This window comes from Pempheris klunzingeri, chromosome 18 (genome assembly GCF_042242105.1).
Source record: "Pempheris klunzingeri isolate RE-2024b chromosome 18, fPemKlu1.hap1, whole genome shotgun sequence".
Classification (NCBI taxonomy): domain Eukaryota; kingdom Metazoa; phylum Chordata; class Actinopteri; order Acropomatiformes; family Pempheridae; genus Pempheris; species Pempheris klunzingeri.
In genome coordinates, this window is record NC_092029.1 from 13,678,636 (window position 1) to 13,693,196 (window position 14,561).

General features: G+C 41.3%; 1 protein-coding gene across 2 annotated transcripts in view; it reads right to left on the reverse strand.

Moving 5' to 3' along the window:
* LOC139217459 (glutamate receptor ionotropic, kainate 2-like) overlaps positions 1 to 14,561 on the reverse strand; it is a 53,854-nt gene that overhangs the window by 13,104 nt on the left and 26,189 nt on the right. For both annotated transcript variants that reach the window (XM_070848760.1, XM_070848759.1), the window contains exons 7-11: positions 3,504 to 3,647; positions 2,584 to 2,691; positions 2,329 to 2,442; positions 1,997 to 2,203; positions 837 to 1,060 (exon numbers count right to left, since the gene is read on the reverse strand). In XM_070848760.1, the coding sequence (XP_070704861.1) occupies positions 837 to 1,060; positions 1,997 to 2,203; positions 2,329 to 2,442; positions 2,584 to 2,691; positions 3,504 to 3,647 (797 nt within the window). The remainder of the gene's footprint in view (positions 1 to 836; positions 1,061 to 1,996; positions 2,204 to 2,328; positions 2,443 to 2,583; positions 2,692 to 3,503; positions 3,648 to 14,561) is intronic.

The window sequence follows — 14,561 nt, forward strand, 5'->3', positions numbered from 1 at the left end:
AGGCGGGGGTGGGTTCATCTGGATATTTGTAAGAATGATATTTGTACAATGTCAGCATTGTACATTTCTTTACATTTCTTACAGCTGATTAAGAGATATTTAATGGGTAGCTGATTCTGGCACAAATATACCGAAAACACTATGAGGAATCAGCTGATTTTAAAGACCACACCAGTGTTTTTCCTTGTTTCTGCTCATTTACTTTAAGGTACTGTAGGTAATGAAATCAGAGTAAACATTTACTCCTTTTTATTGCCCTTATTTATTCTTTTCATAAAAGCTACTTTATCACTGCATGATAATGAAGCTAAAACAATGAATTTTCTCTCTTCAGGGTGGTGAGTTCAAGAGCTGGTATGGAGGCTCTGAAATATGAGGTTTGTTGCTTTGGCAGCCAAATGCTGACTGCACTTATTTTCTTCAGTTGTATTTCAGTGGCAGCGATAATCCAACTCTGACAAAAATAAAGAATTTAAAAGGACAGGCTGCTTTGGAAAATAATCAGCTGTAGTGTAAGGTATAAGCCAACATGTAAAAACACTGGTATGGTCTTAGTAGACATAAAATAACATATTGAGATTTGATATTCCTTTGTTGTAGACCATATTTACATCACTAAAGTCATCTAAGAACAATGAGGCACCGACTGCCTCTTGCAGGAGTGCTTTTTCCACCAGTCACATCTTGATGATTTTCAGTGAATGAATTTCCCTCTCAGGCCCAGAGGGAGCAACTGCTGTGTGTTAGTGAAAGCAGGCAAACAGGTAGGGAAGACGGAAGAGGAGGAGGGAAGGAGGGAAACAGGAAGGGAGGCAAAGGGTGGGTTGGCATGTTACCTGGCTATGACAAACAGCACACAACTGACACCCAAGCAAGCCAGCAGAATATACATCCAGATATCAGGCGAGAGGGGGTTGAGGAAGGAGAAGACCCCGGGGTTGGTGCCGTTGGGCTTGCGGTACAGGATACTTATCCCCAGCGTCATGAAGGGCTTTGAGAAGTCGATGACCTTCTCTCTGACGTAGGTGATGGCCAGAGGAGCCACCGCCAGGTCTGCTTTCTGCAATGAGATAATAGGGGTGGAGTGTGGTGGGGGAGGGGCAGGTGTTTGAGCCCGCCAATAAAAGACAGTCAATCGAATTAACATCTGATTTCTGTCGACAGCTGGTCTGATCAATATGTACAGGAGGAAGAGCCATGACAGAGGAGAGAAAATAGCCGGGGTCATTAGTTCAACTAGATTAGCAGGTAGGAGGCTGACATTTTCTGGAAATTACAGGTTATATGTCTGATCCGTCTGTGGTGGCAAAGGTGAGTCACAAAAGCAACAATTTTGGGATTAGATTAGCCGGTGACAAATTAACCCTGTGTCCCGTCCGAACACAGGATTAGCAAAGTGCTTGCTCTAAGCTATTTTTGCATAATCTTCACAAGAAATAAGTTATTCATCAAACAGTGGCAGTTTTACAGCACCTTTTTCGTCAGGTTTTCTGTTTAAGATTTTGGAGATTCTGTAGGTGGTGCTGTTATCCTTTTCTGCTGCTCATGCTAACTAACAAACTACCATTCACAGGGGTAGGAGGTAAGATATATAATTTCCTCTGTGCTAAAGGTTGTAAACCTTACATCTTATCAAGTCATTACAGTCTATATTTGAGTCCTAAAAACCTTATTATCTAAGTGAGCCTGTGTGACTTTGCTCAACAGCATCCATGTAGAGGAGGGTAATAAAGTCTGCAACTTCAGACAGCAATGTCAGTTACACAGCAATATCCACCTATGGTTTGCCAACATGGCCACCGTAAACTACCAGTCATACCAGACCACATAAGGCTGTAGTACCCACTGGACCATTGCATTGTTGGTTATCACAAGTTAATAAACTCAATAGAAAATATCTTGCTTTTAGGGATTATTTAGAGACATTTTTTTGTCCTTCTTTTGCATTTTTTTTTTTGCATTTTACGATGTGGAAGCCTGATGATAGTTGACTTACATGATCCATGAGCTCCCGCACCATGCCGTTCCATTGACCAGTGCTCTCATCCAGTGCGCCGTACCTTCCATCTTCCACTAATCGCACCTCATAGCGGAAGCCCAGGATGCCAGAGAGCTCCCTCAGCAGGTCGATACAGTAGCCCTCAAAACGGTCGTTCCCATACAGAGGCTTGTCTGATTTCTTAAACATCACATATGGCTCCTCCTATACAGGGAAAATAAATTGCATCTGTGTTTTGTACTCAATATCGAGCTGTTTTTTTTCAGTGTGTATTTGTTGACTGTGTGTGTTTGTATGTGCTGTTTGTGTTTTCCTGTGGTTGTGTCTACCAGTATGGTGGATACACGCAGGGATTTGTTAGCCAGAGAGTCTGTGATGTTGGATGTCTTGCTTTTGTGAGTGTCTGTCATATTCAGACCGCTGGGAGGATCCCATGTTCCAATCTGTTGAAACAATTCAGTGTCAAGTTTATATCACCTTGTCTTGTCTACTGATTTGAAGGCATTAAAGCATCCAGAGTGACACTTTTCTTTCCTTTAAGACTCAGAAGCCACAGTGGTTAGCATCAACTACGTGTGACACACCTTTTCCAGCCCCTCCTCCTTCAGACTGATTACATCCAGGTCGAAATCTGTCCTCAGTCCATTGGTCTTGTTAAAGAGAACGCGTCCCGTCAAACCATCCCAGTGAGCCTACAGAAAATCAGACGGCATGATAAACTAAAATCCTCAGCTTTCAGCACAGTCAGTCCATTAACCTTAAGGTATCGTCTTTCTTAACAATATCACCCCAACAAGCTAGCCATAAAACTTTTTCTGTCCCAATTATGAATTCTGTCTGGCTCTCCCCTCACTGTCTATCTCAACAACATAACAAGAAACAATAAAGCAGCTAGAATAGAAGCAGGTTTGACAGGTAAGAGTTCATTATGCATGTGGTTCATTGTGCTTGAAGTTTCACTTCAAAGCCATTGGAGGAACAGACGGGCATGGAAAGCGATAGCAGACACAGGAGGGGGAGGAAGCACCAGCTACTACAATGGCTCATTCTGAAAATTACCTGCAATGATACCATCCACAGAATGAAAGACCTTTGTAGAACAAAGCAAATGGCTGACCCTGACTACAGTTAAGGAGACACGCTGAGGCTTTGATATAAACACGGGTGGAGATATGCATGGGGAGAAAGTGGGAGAGAAGGAACCAAACATCACAAAAACATGTAGTTACTGTGGCTATTTAGACTGCATTATCATGAAGATTATAGTTGAGAAGAAACAAAATGATTGATGTTTATGTGGGTTTTATCATTACGATTGCAAAAGAAAGAAAATGTTGCAAAATATGCAGGTAAGTTCACAGAAAGCACTACAGTGATTTACAAAGGAAACGCTTGCAAACGTGGCGCTGATCAATAAAACAAGCCCAATAGTACAGTGTTCAGCAGATTCCATAGGTCAGAGGTCAAGACAGGTTTCTCATTGATAGCGCTGATGGCCTTGTACCTCTTTGATAAGGCTGATGAAACGCCCCCCAAAGCGCCAGGGCTTGTGGCGATTACACTGCAGAGAGCTGACGGTGATCTGCTGCGATTGCTGCACTGCCACCGCCACCACATGCACGGCGTCATACATCAGTGCCGCATCCGTCTGCAAACAGGAAGATAATTTCATTAGACATCTTTATAACACCTGTCGATACATCTGTCCACACGACCTTTAAATCGGCCCATTTGTTCACCTGCGGAGGAACATAAGAAACTGTGTGAAGTCTCGGGTGACTTGCTTTACTCTTCAGTCAGGACAAGAGGACATAAATTAGGAGTAATGCCAGCAGTAAAAGCCTTGCACAAATGGCACAGTGTCTCAGCCTGTTAGTAAAAATACCCCACCACTGTCTGAGGCAATGAGAAAGCTCCACCAGGGAGAGTCTCTCAGTGGAGGGCCGGCCTGTCACTGTGAAGACTAATGGTTCCTGATGGGTGTGCATGTTCTCCAGAAAGAGAGAACGCGAAGCAGGCGCCAGTGCAGACAGGACTGCTCTGACTTAGTGTAACATGCTAAGAACACGGCCCAAAGCATAGCTGGGATACACAGTGAACTGCACTAAAAAGCATATAACCCCAGTAATAAGTCATCAAAGGGAGTAAATGCTAAAGCCGACATCTCTCACACTGACATGCTGAGATTTATCTGTCCCACTCTGCCTGGCACACATGAATTCCTTTCATGCTGTCTGTCCTCACAGTTTGAGACACTCTACATTTACCCAGGTCAACACATTATAGCTCAGCTCAGATCCTCTTTCCATGGTCCCGAGCAGGCTGAAATACACTGTGGTGATCTTATTTGACAAGTCGTGGATGACCAACCTGCGAGGGAGTATGAAAAATGACTTTGAGAACATAAAGCATCTGCAGCTATAGGGCCTTTGCGGATGTGCCGGCTGTCAGAGAGAATGAGCGAGGCTTCGGTACAGCTAGGCACACAGCAGGACACTACTGAGCTGCTGCTCAACTCATATCAGTTCCTTATGTTCTCTCTATAGGCGCAGTGGAGCATTTGTGCCATCCGTGTGGGAGAGAGGGAATGCATGAAGGGTATGGGAGGGGCAAAGATGATGCTACATGTACTATCTATCCAACCCATATTTATGGTGGCAGGTCAATTACAGAAATAAATCTTACTTCCAACAGCACGAAAAGAGAAAAATTTGAGATAGAGAGGACGGGAGGGAGTTTATGTATGGTTGTGGTGGTGGGCAGATTGTCACTTTTTAGTGTGTCCCCCGGTTCTCCTGTGCTTTTGGAGTTGGTGACTGCTGATGTCAAAGGCAGGAGGAGATCAGAGGATGGGAGACCCATCTCTGCACTCTTTCATCCCTGATGCTTCCCAGAGAAAAGAAACAGCTAGTGCCATATCAGCTTTCCCAATGCAGACAGCTGATGTGTGGATGTGTGTGTGCGTGTGTGTGTTGTGGTGCTCATGGCAAATGCTGTTTCAGAAAGTAGTCTGTCACTCTGCTAATCTATTGCTTGAATAGTGGGGAGGAGTTCTACACACAGTCAATATCCAAACACTATTTTCTCCACTGAAAGGAAAGTTCATCACGTTCAGTATTCAATTATTGTGCTACCAACTATATACAAAGACATGCAGTTGGACTGAATCTAGACTTGTTTTATTTTTTACAGATGTATTTTCAAAAACAGCCAAAATGTTGTAATAATCACAGTTAGGTTCAGGCGTATGCATTCCTCTTCAAAAGTACATGGGTTTGGAATACAGAATTAATTCCAAAAATTCACTTTGGAAGTAATTTTAGTTTGACAGTACCACGGAGGAATACATGCAATACAAATAACACCTGTGCTGCCTTCTTTTGACCTTTTAACTTTACTCCAACAACATTGACTTTTTCCCTCTAGAATCAGTCAATATCACATTAACATTCCCCAATGTACAAACTCTTAATTCATGCAGGTCGAACTACACCATGCATGGCATTTTCAAATAAATTATAATGCATTAAAATATATTCTGTGAAAAACTCCAACACCTCAGCATCACATCTAAAAACAGATCCAATTTGAAAGTTCTGCTTGGAAAATTATTTTTTACTTTACTTTTCATGCTGAATTATGGGTATAAAATCCAGCTGGGATGTGTCAGCGCAACCTTGATGTGTTACTGACGGCTGATAACTTGAGAATTTTGTAAACGACAGAGACTGCTTTATGATGAATCATAAATGTGCAGCAAAGCCCGCTTCAAAATGAGGACTTTAAAAACAGCCTTATATGTCGAGTTTGCAATGACAATTTCATAGAGTGATGACAAAATACATTAAACATCAGCTCAGTGTGAAGAGATTTCTATCTGAGCAACATTAGACACAGGAATTAGTTTATTGTAACATAAAGATTGATTAGGCTCCAAGGTATAGCAGTTTATTTTAGAAAAGGAGTTTATTAGATGTTTTACAATATAAACACAGTTGTGTATGCTGCGCTCTTGCCAAACTACTCCACTGAATCCCCCATCAGCCGCTTTGTTTGAATGATTTATGCTATTCTATTAGCTTCTCCTCTGACTTAACAACCATTCCTGGAAATATTTCTTCCATCCTTTAACTTTTGATTGCCGTGATATATCAAATATTGTCTGACTAAAATGATTTATGTGGTAAAGATCTTTTTTTTTCCCTACTTGCCTTTGGAGCAGAACAATTCCTGAAAATGCCTTTGTGATGGAAACAAAAAGAGGTTGGCATCAAGTGGAAGAAGGAGAGATCAAGGGGGAGAGGGAAAAAAAAAAAACAAAACCCTGAAATGATGGCTCACAGCTTTGGCAGATTGCATTCAATTTAAAAACAATCCAAGAGCGATCTTGATATTTATTTCAGAGCCAAGCACGGGTCCGTTGGGGTGTTTTAAGTGCTTTAAGTGAAACCAATCTCGAACCCCTGGGGCACTCAGACAGAGAGGGGAAAGGGTTTCAAACAAGATGCCCAAAACCTTTGTTGCCTTGTCTTTCTCACCTCTCTCTCTCTCTCTCTCTCTCTCTCTCACTCAGGCACCCACATAACCATCTGAAATCATACAATCCCCTTCTGCTTCAATGGAAGTGAAAGTGCAGATACCCTTTTCCTACACTGAATGACTCAGTTTTTTTTTTCCACATCTTCCTTTCCCGCCCGAAATGTCCGTAGCTCTTCTTTGCATTTTCCCTCTCTCACAAACATGCGAGGAACAAACAAATATTAACACACATGCAGGAACCGATTAGGAAGATGTGTGTACATGGCACACAAAACAGGAACACAATCAGACATAGTGACAAACCTCAAATTGCAAGCTTCCCAGAGGCATGCCTCATTTGTCGTAGTCTCAAGAAGTTTCCTCATTTAGAACAGGTGAGCTGCAATCTCTGCAGAGCCACATGCTGTGTGTTTGTCTATGTGTGTGTGTGTGTGTTTATACAAATATATTCCCTTTTCACTGCATCAGTATTCACACCAGCTCTCCACCTGTGCATAATTCCATAATTCCTCTGATAACGTTGCACCCTGAAAAACGACGTCTCGCGTTCTCTTCTCACCTTTTCTCAATCAGTCGTCCTCGTCCCAGCACCCCTCTAAACACACACACACACACACACACACTCTAGTGATGGACGTGTACTGTGGCTGCTTGTGTACAGTAGCACTCCACTGTTTATACATATCATATACATCTGATTAGCCCTAATGAGATTAGCACTGACCTGTTATTCACCATGCATCACTGGGCTGCAGCTGGCAGGCAGAGAGCAACAACACACACACACACACACACACACACACAAACACATGCAGACATGCACTAAGACACACACACACGCACAGGCAGGCAAGCAGCATTGCCATCAGCTTCAGAGTCAGTGTCAGCGGGGGAGAGAGAAGCTCATTGTTTTCTTGGAACTGAAGTCAGTCTGCCCTCAGATCACAGACGGGCCCATGGGGTTTGATGATTTGATAGAAAAAGGAGGTAATTATTCATTTCATTCCATAGTTTATATGTATTTGTGCTGCTTCGCTGCATGGTCGGTGCAAGTATTTGAGTCACAATTTCTGCTGTCAGATAAATTACTACATTTCTTTGACATTTTTAGCAATTACGTCTTCACTTGTCAAAGTAGAGTTTTCGGGGAACAACACACAATGATTTATAATTTCTACTTTAATCAAGAACCCAAATCTCACTCCCCCTCCTCTCTGAGTGAAAGGCTGTTTTATCCACTTCTTTTATCTTTCAAGACTGAATTCTCACGAGGAGTATGGACACTGGTGGGGAATGTCTGTACGTAATTAGTGATGAAATTCAACTTAAGGAGATGGTATTTCTTGCTAAACAGCAGCTAACCGCAGATATGAAAATGAGGCTCTGTAACAACACCAGTCACATCACTTACAATGAGGATTTTGGGGAGTACATTTATTTGCTTTCTTGTTGAGAATTAGATGAGAATATGTATAACACTCTAATATCTCTCCATTTAGAATAAAGCTGGTGCCAGGTTAGCTTAGCTTAGCATAACAACTGGAAACAGCTACAACATGTTATTTAGTGAACATTAGAAATGTAAGTAGGTGGATTTTGTCACATCTGGACAGAGCCAGGTTAGCTTTTCCCCGTGTTTTTTAGTTAAGCTATTAAACTCCTGGCTCTCGCTTCATCTTGAACTGACAGATATGAAAGTGGGCTCTGTATTCTAATTTTACTATCAGTGAGACAGCAAATATGTGTAGTTTCTTTGCCAAATGTTGCCTAATATAATACCTGATGCTTGCTCATGTGGGGATTCTTGAATCCTTAATTTTGAATTCCTCAATCGTTGGGTCTCTCTCTTAATTAAAGAGTTTGGTCTAGACCTGCTCTTTATGGAAAGCGTCTTGAGATAACACTTTTTGTGAATTGGCGCTATTTGAAATAAAGTTTGATTGATGGATAATGTGGAATGTTTTCATGCATTTCTGCCACTGGTGTGCTATATGGGGCCCTCGACAATGAAACTGAGTCAGTGCATTGAGAATAGTGCAAACTTTCACTCCTAGTACAAAAATGAAAAGACAACAGTTGAAAAACACTGAAATGTGGCATGTGATTTATGGGGCACATTATGGCTGGTTCAGGCCTCCGAGCAGGGAAGGGAGAGCAGGCAGTGTCAGATCATTTTGGTGGGGAATAAGCCCTCGGGTGACTGCAGCTGTAGTGCTAGTTCTCTCTGTGTCCATAACTTTTCCACTTCGCTTCGTCCCTTTCTTTCTGAATGCCTATGTTCTGACCAAGTCCCTCCTCCGCGCACTTCTATCTCTTCGTCCCTTTCATCCCTTTTGTCTTTCTCTCAGTGTCTTCCCCCAGCCATCCTCGGTTGTTCTCGACAGTGTTTCGCTGAGCTGTGCGTGAGTGTTGCTCAGAGTGTGAGGATATGGGGGGCTTTGCCAGTGCAGTCACTGTCATTTTTCCTCTTTTTCTTTTGTGCGTTGGAGGTTTAATCCCTTTCTCACATTGCATTTCCACATGCTGAGGCAACAGAGCAGCTTGGTTGCTTTCTTTTTTTTTAGAATAAGGTTTTTGTCACAGGGAAGTAAGACTGGCTTCTTCCGACGAGGACCGCTGGGTAACGGATCCATTGATGGTGCTGGATTTATGTGAAAGCACGTTCACGGTTTTATTGTAGATTTAAGAACACTTTAGAGAGGGATAAAGGACTACACTGCAGAGTTTTTGGGTTGAAAAGAAAGGGTCCTGTGGGAGTGGTGAGAGTGAGCACAACACTGTTTGATGTATGTCTATATACATTCACGCAGTACTGATGTCGTTTTATTCAGGTTCCCTTATCTTATCAAATACTAACAGATGCTTCAACGTTGGCAAAACCTCCAATCTGACCTTCGTATTTTTTTTTCAATGTCCTTTATTTGTGGTCTTTTTGTTTCAAGAATAACTTGTCACTGTAACCTCAGGTTTTTTTTTAGGTTTTTGAACTTGGGACAAAAAAGTCAGAAGGAGAGAGAGAGAGTGCCCTATCAAACATTGAAAACAAACTCTGTCTTAACACAGCTCAATTGGAGAGGCGCTTCAAACATGCACAGACTGCTTATGATAACTACTTAGTCCCTGTTCTGCTTGTTTAAACCAAACCATTGGTGCTGCTGCCAGAAACACTTTCTTGCACAAGTGATTTTTCCCTCTCAAAAGTAATACGCAGAAATTATTCATATAGTATATAACAAGATTAAGAGTCTACAACCATGCAAGCAGCTCTCGAAGGCTGCATTTCAGAACAGTGTTGCTTTGAGCTAAATGCTAAAATGTTCTCAATGACAATACTACCATGCTTCTGTTTAGCTGGTAATGTTTACCATGTTGTCTATGTTCTTGGTTTAGCAGGTTAACATGCTAACATTTGCTAAGTAGTACTAAACACTAAGTGCACATGAGGCTGATGGGAATGTCATTAGTTTTGTGGGTATTTGGTGATAAACATAAATAAAACTGATATTTGACCACCTGCTAAATGAAAAATGAAGGGATCACCAAAATTATTACAAGTTGTCACGAGGGGCGCACACCGCACACAAGAAACATGAGCTATGATACCTGCCTAACTATTTTATTAAATCTGACAAAAGAGGTTGTGAATGCTCTGAGCAGTGGTGTCCCACCAGACCCTTCAGGCAGCAGCATGCTGTTGGCAGCACTGTCCACTTCAGAGTCCACCCTAATTAGCTCCATGCTGCCTAACCTACATCTGATTAAGTGGCTGTTTAACATGATGGCCTTTCCTCATATTTAATCAGTCTCCAACCAGGTTTAACTAAAGAGCCTAGTAGGTTTCCACTCTGCAGGGTTTTCCTCCCTTTAGTTCATCAGCTACACTTTCCAAAATGTCCACATTAACAAAGCTTTTACATTTTAAACCCCTCGGAGATAAGCCAAGCCATTGGTTGTGATTAAATTGTGGATCACTTAAGAGCAAGGCTTCATCTTCGACAACCACAAGTTAGAGCAAGGCTCTACAGAGTGGAGGAGGAGAGGAGGGTTGGTTTCAGGGCTAAACAGTCCTTCGCATTTCGCTACCATCTGGTTGACTTTGGCCACTGAGAGAGAGAGAGAGGGAGAGAGAGAGAGAGGCAGGCAGTATGGAGGGAGTCTACAATTGATTCATAGTGTAAACAACACAGGCAGTGTTAATTACATGTGGGTTACCACTAAACAGTGGGTATTTTGCAAAGGTCTCTCCAGAATACCTGAATAGGATGATACTATAACTTTAAAAAATGGCCACTACTTTTGTGTTTTGTGTGCTGTTTTATATGTATATTATATATATTATATATATATTATATTTATATATGTATATGTATATGTATGTATAATCTATTATATGAACATTATAGAGTTCTAACCAGCTAAATAACTACTAACTGTAACTGCTAAATAATTGCAGCAGCATAAAAAGGTCAAATTATCTAAAATGTAGTAGACTGCAGGTAAAATTGCCAAAACTGGAAATATTTTAAATTATACTCAAGTAATTGAGTGAATGTATTTAAGTAATTTCGCCACTAATGTATTGTACATCTGTTTCTGTGTCCACTGTAAACGCACATGTCTGTGTAAACCCACTGACTGTACACCTCGGTCTACGTCTGTGTACAGTATGAACTGTAGTCTTGTGCATGTATGTTTTTCTTCTTAAATGATTACACTGTCTGCAATACTATATAATACAGTATATTCTATGTACATGCTTGTATTTATGGGTGTGTGTGTAGGTTGGTGGTTTGCAAAGGATAATAACTTGCAGAGAGATCCCAAGGCCAGCCAATATCCCTGAGCAAAAGTGTGACCATGACACACACACAGCTCCGGCTGCCTGCATTGGCCTCCAGGGGTGGACTGTATGATAGTGATCTGATGATGGTTATAGTCCCTGATTGCACGGGGTTTTATTGTCCTATATAACATCAGCAGGCGCCTGCTTGCTTTACTGTTGAGGAATGTCTGGTGTGCATGGGCTTGTGTATGTGATAATAAAACCATGATGTTAGGGAATCTGTTTTGTCATTTTAACCTATTTGCATTGTACTAAATTCTAAAGACAACAAATAAATGAGACATGAAAGTAAAATGTGTTAGAGGGAGCAAAATCAAGGGGAAAAAAAAAATCCCCTTTTAAATTCCCCCTCCCTGTCTCTCTCCCACTGCCTGTTTTCACTCACAAAAAGCTTCTATGGTCAAGGGAGCATTGGTGCTAATAATGTTGATGCTGTGCCAAGCCCAGCTGGTGGTGCCCGGCACAGGGCATCGAGTGTCTGCTCTCCACAGTTGCTGTCTTTAAAAGGCTCTCTCCTCTGCCAACTGGGATCAGAGGGAGGGAGATCACATTGCTGTAATGGGCACAACCAACCTGTGAACCTGTGTGCAGCTCAGTCCGTTCTATACACATTCAAATACAACATCAAAGCATCACGATGTTCTATGTGGTTGCAAAAAATGTTATGTGTTACCAAAGCATCTGAGAGCAGGTTGCAATGACACCTAATTTGAGTCTGATAGACGCATGTGTATGTGTGTGCATGTGTGTATACACACACATACACACATACAATCAGTTGGGTGCGGGATCAAACATAATCTGCTACAGAATACTCCAATGTGCTGTAGATCTTATTTAAGCTGGAAGGTGAAAACTCAAGTCAATTTGAACAATCAAAATTAATCCCCACATACTGAATCTAATTTCCAGTTAAGTTTATTTGCGCAACGATTCATATCGTGCAAAATTACAGTGTGTGTCCTCTATTCAATATCTTATTGACTGAGGAATATAAATTTGACTAAGCACCCACACCGAGGACCCTCATTTGCTTGAAATGTTGTATGAATGAAGCACACCGGGAGAGGGATTCATGTGTCGGTACTCTCTTCCCATTGTCAGACAGCAGGCAGCAGGTAGATACCCAGCAACAAACCCTCCATAGAGGCCAAACCTGAGCCAAGTCCTCCCCTTCGGAGGAGCCACCAAATGCGCGGAAATGAATCAGGCATCCTACAGTATGTGCCCCCTGTGCTTTAGACATTACAATAGAAACACATACTTGTATGTAAATATGCATGATAAAACACCTTCTAACCAGAGTGTAGTAGCCACCTAGCCTGTTCTCACTGTGTGGGTGGTACCTACTCTACTCCCAGCAGTGCTTGTTAATGCAGCAAGGTGTTCTCTCTCCCCCCTCTCTCCAACAGCCTCCCCATCCCCCCATTTATTTCTCTGCGACCATGCTCCCTCCCTGTTTCTCTTCCTCTGTATGCAGTATTCCTAATTTGAGAAGTGAAAAAAATATACTCAACTGAAAGTAATCCTGATGTAGTTCTTAATAAGCATATTTTTAAAAGCACAATCAATAAAATTAATATGAATAAATCATCCACCACTAACGATCAAATATGTATAACCTGCTAATATAATTTCAGTCTTAGGTTATCTTATAGGCTACTTGTGTTAACTGCAAGCATGTTTTAATAATACCAGTCCTAGAGTCCAGCTCAAAATGAAATGAATTAATGAATGGGATTGAGCGCACCTCGAGTCGCGAGCAAACCGTGTATGTGTTTACAGTGCACTCGAACAAACAGTGCAGAGATGATTCACTGAGTCATTATAAATGACGAAATCCACAGAGCTCATGACAGAATGTCTTTTGTCTGCTGCATTATGTAAAAATGCTCAAAATTTTCTCTGAAGAGTAACATCACAGAGTTTATTTTGAATAGTGAAATGTGGCACAATGGACATGTTGCTTGCATGTTGCAAATTTGGTGAAATGGGACCCAGTATGTCCATGCATCATGTCCTGTTATGCAATTTGTTTCCCGCGGGGGAAAGGTACGCTGTCATTAAGACATATATATGGTGGCAGTTACAGAATACAAATACACTGAATAGCTACAGCTAAAAAATTAATTAAAGTGTGGAAAATATACAAAATTTTCACTTGGGTGTCTCCATGTATCTGTCTCTCTCCTCTCCTCTCCTGCATAGCTTCACAGGGGGAAGAAAAGAAGCAATTTACACTTCTGTGTTAGGGACCAATGCTCTGCTGGTGCTATTTAAATCACTGTCATTAGCAATTATTTACAGTATCCTGGGAAAGTTTGCTGAGTGTGCAAATCCATGTGCTGATTTGAAGTTAAGATTCTTGCTCAAGGATATCTCAGCAATAGCTGCTGGTGGAAAGGAAAAGGTCACATTTGCTCATGTCCGATTTTCTTCACTGGTTTGAAAGAATTCTAAGTTACTTCTTGTGTTTGATGTGTTTCCAATGTATTTAGCATGTGTTAAACTAACATGCTTTTCACTGTGTTCCATGGGAAGCAAAGGGGAAGGCTCATCATGTCATACATATTACCCAAACAACTGCTCTCTATTAATAAGAGTCATTATTATGAGCTATTACACCAGAATTTTCAATTGCGTTTATGACACTGGAGAACATCCAGCCCTCTGTTGTGGTAATTATAGCTCACTGAAATGTAGACATAAATGAAATGATGCAGATGTAGAAAATATCTGGCCCTAAAGCCTCAGTGAAGCGTACAACTGGGAAACTGTTTTTTTCCTCAATTAAATCCAAGTATATACTTAGCTCACTGAATGGGGATTTAAAAGAATTCAAATTACAACGAAGCATTAAAACCAAATATCTCATTAGCTACAGGCAATAATTATACACAGATGGTATAAAATAATAATCACATTAGTTATAAAATATCTGTCTTTCTATCTCTCTATCTAGCTAAAAACAGGTTGTGGATCTCTATCTGCTGCTAACTCTTATGGAGATGGAGGGTTACAACAATTTGAGCTTGAAATTACTCTAGGGATGTGGTTAAAGAGTCGACGCAAACAGATGAGATCACCCACACTTGCACGTCCACACACAAATGAACTGGACTAATTAGCATTCCCACTCTTATTATGCATCCCTCCACGTCAAAGATAACTCTGACAAAC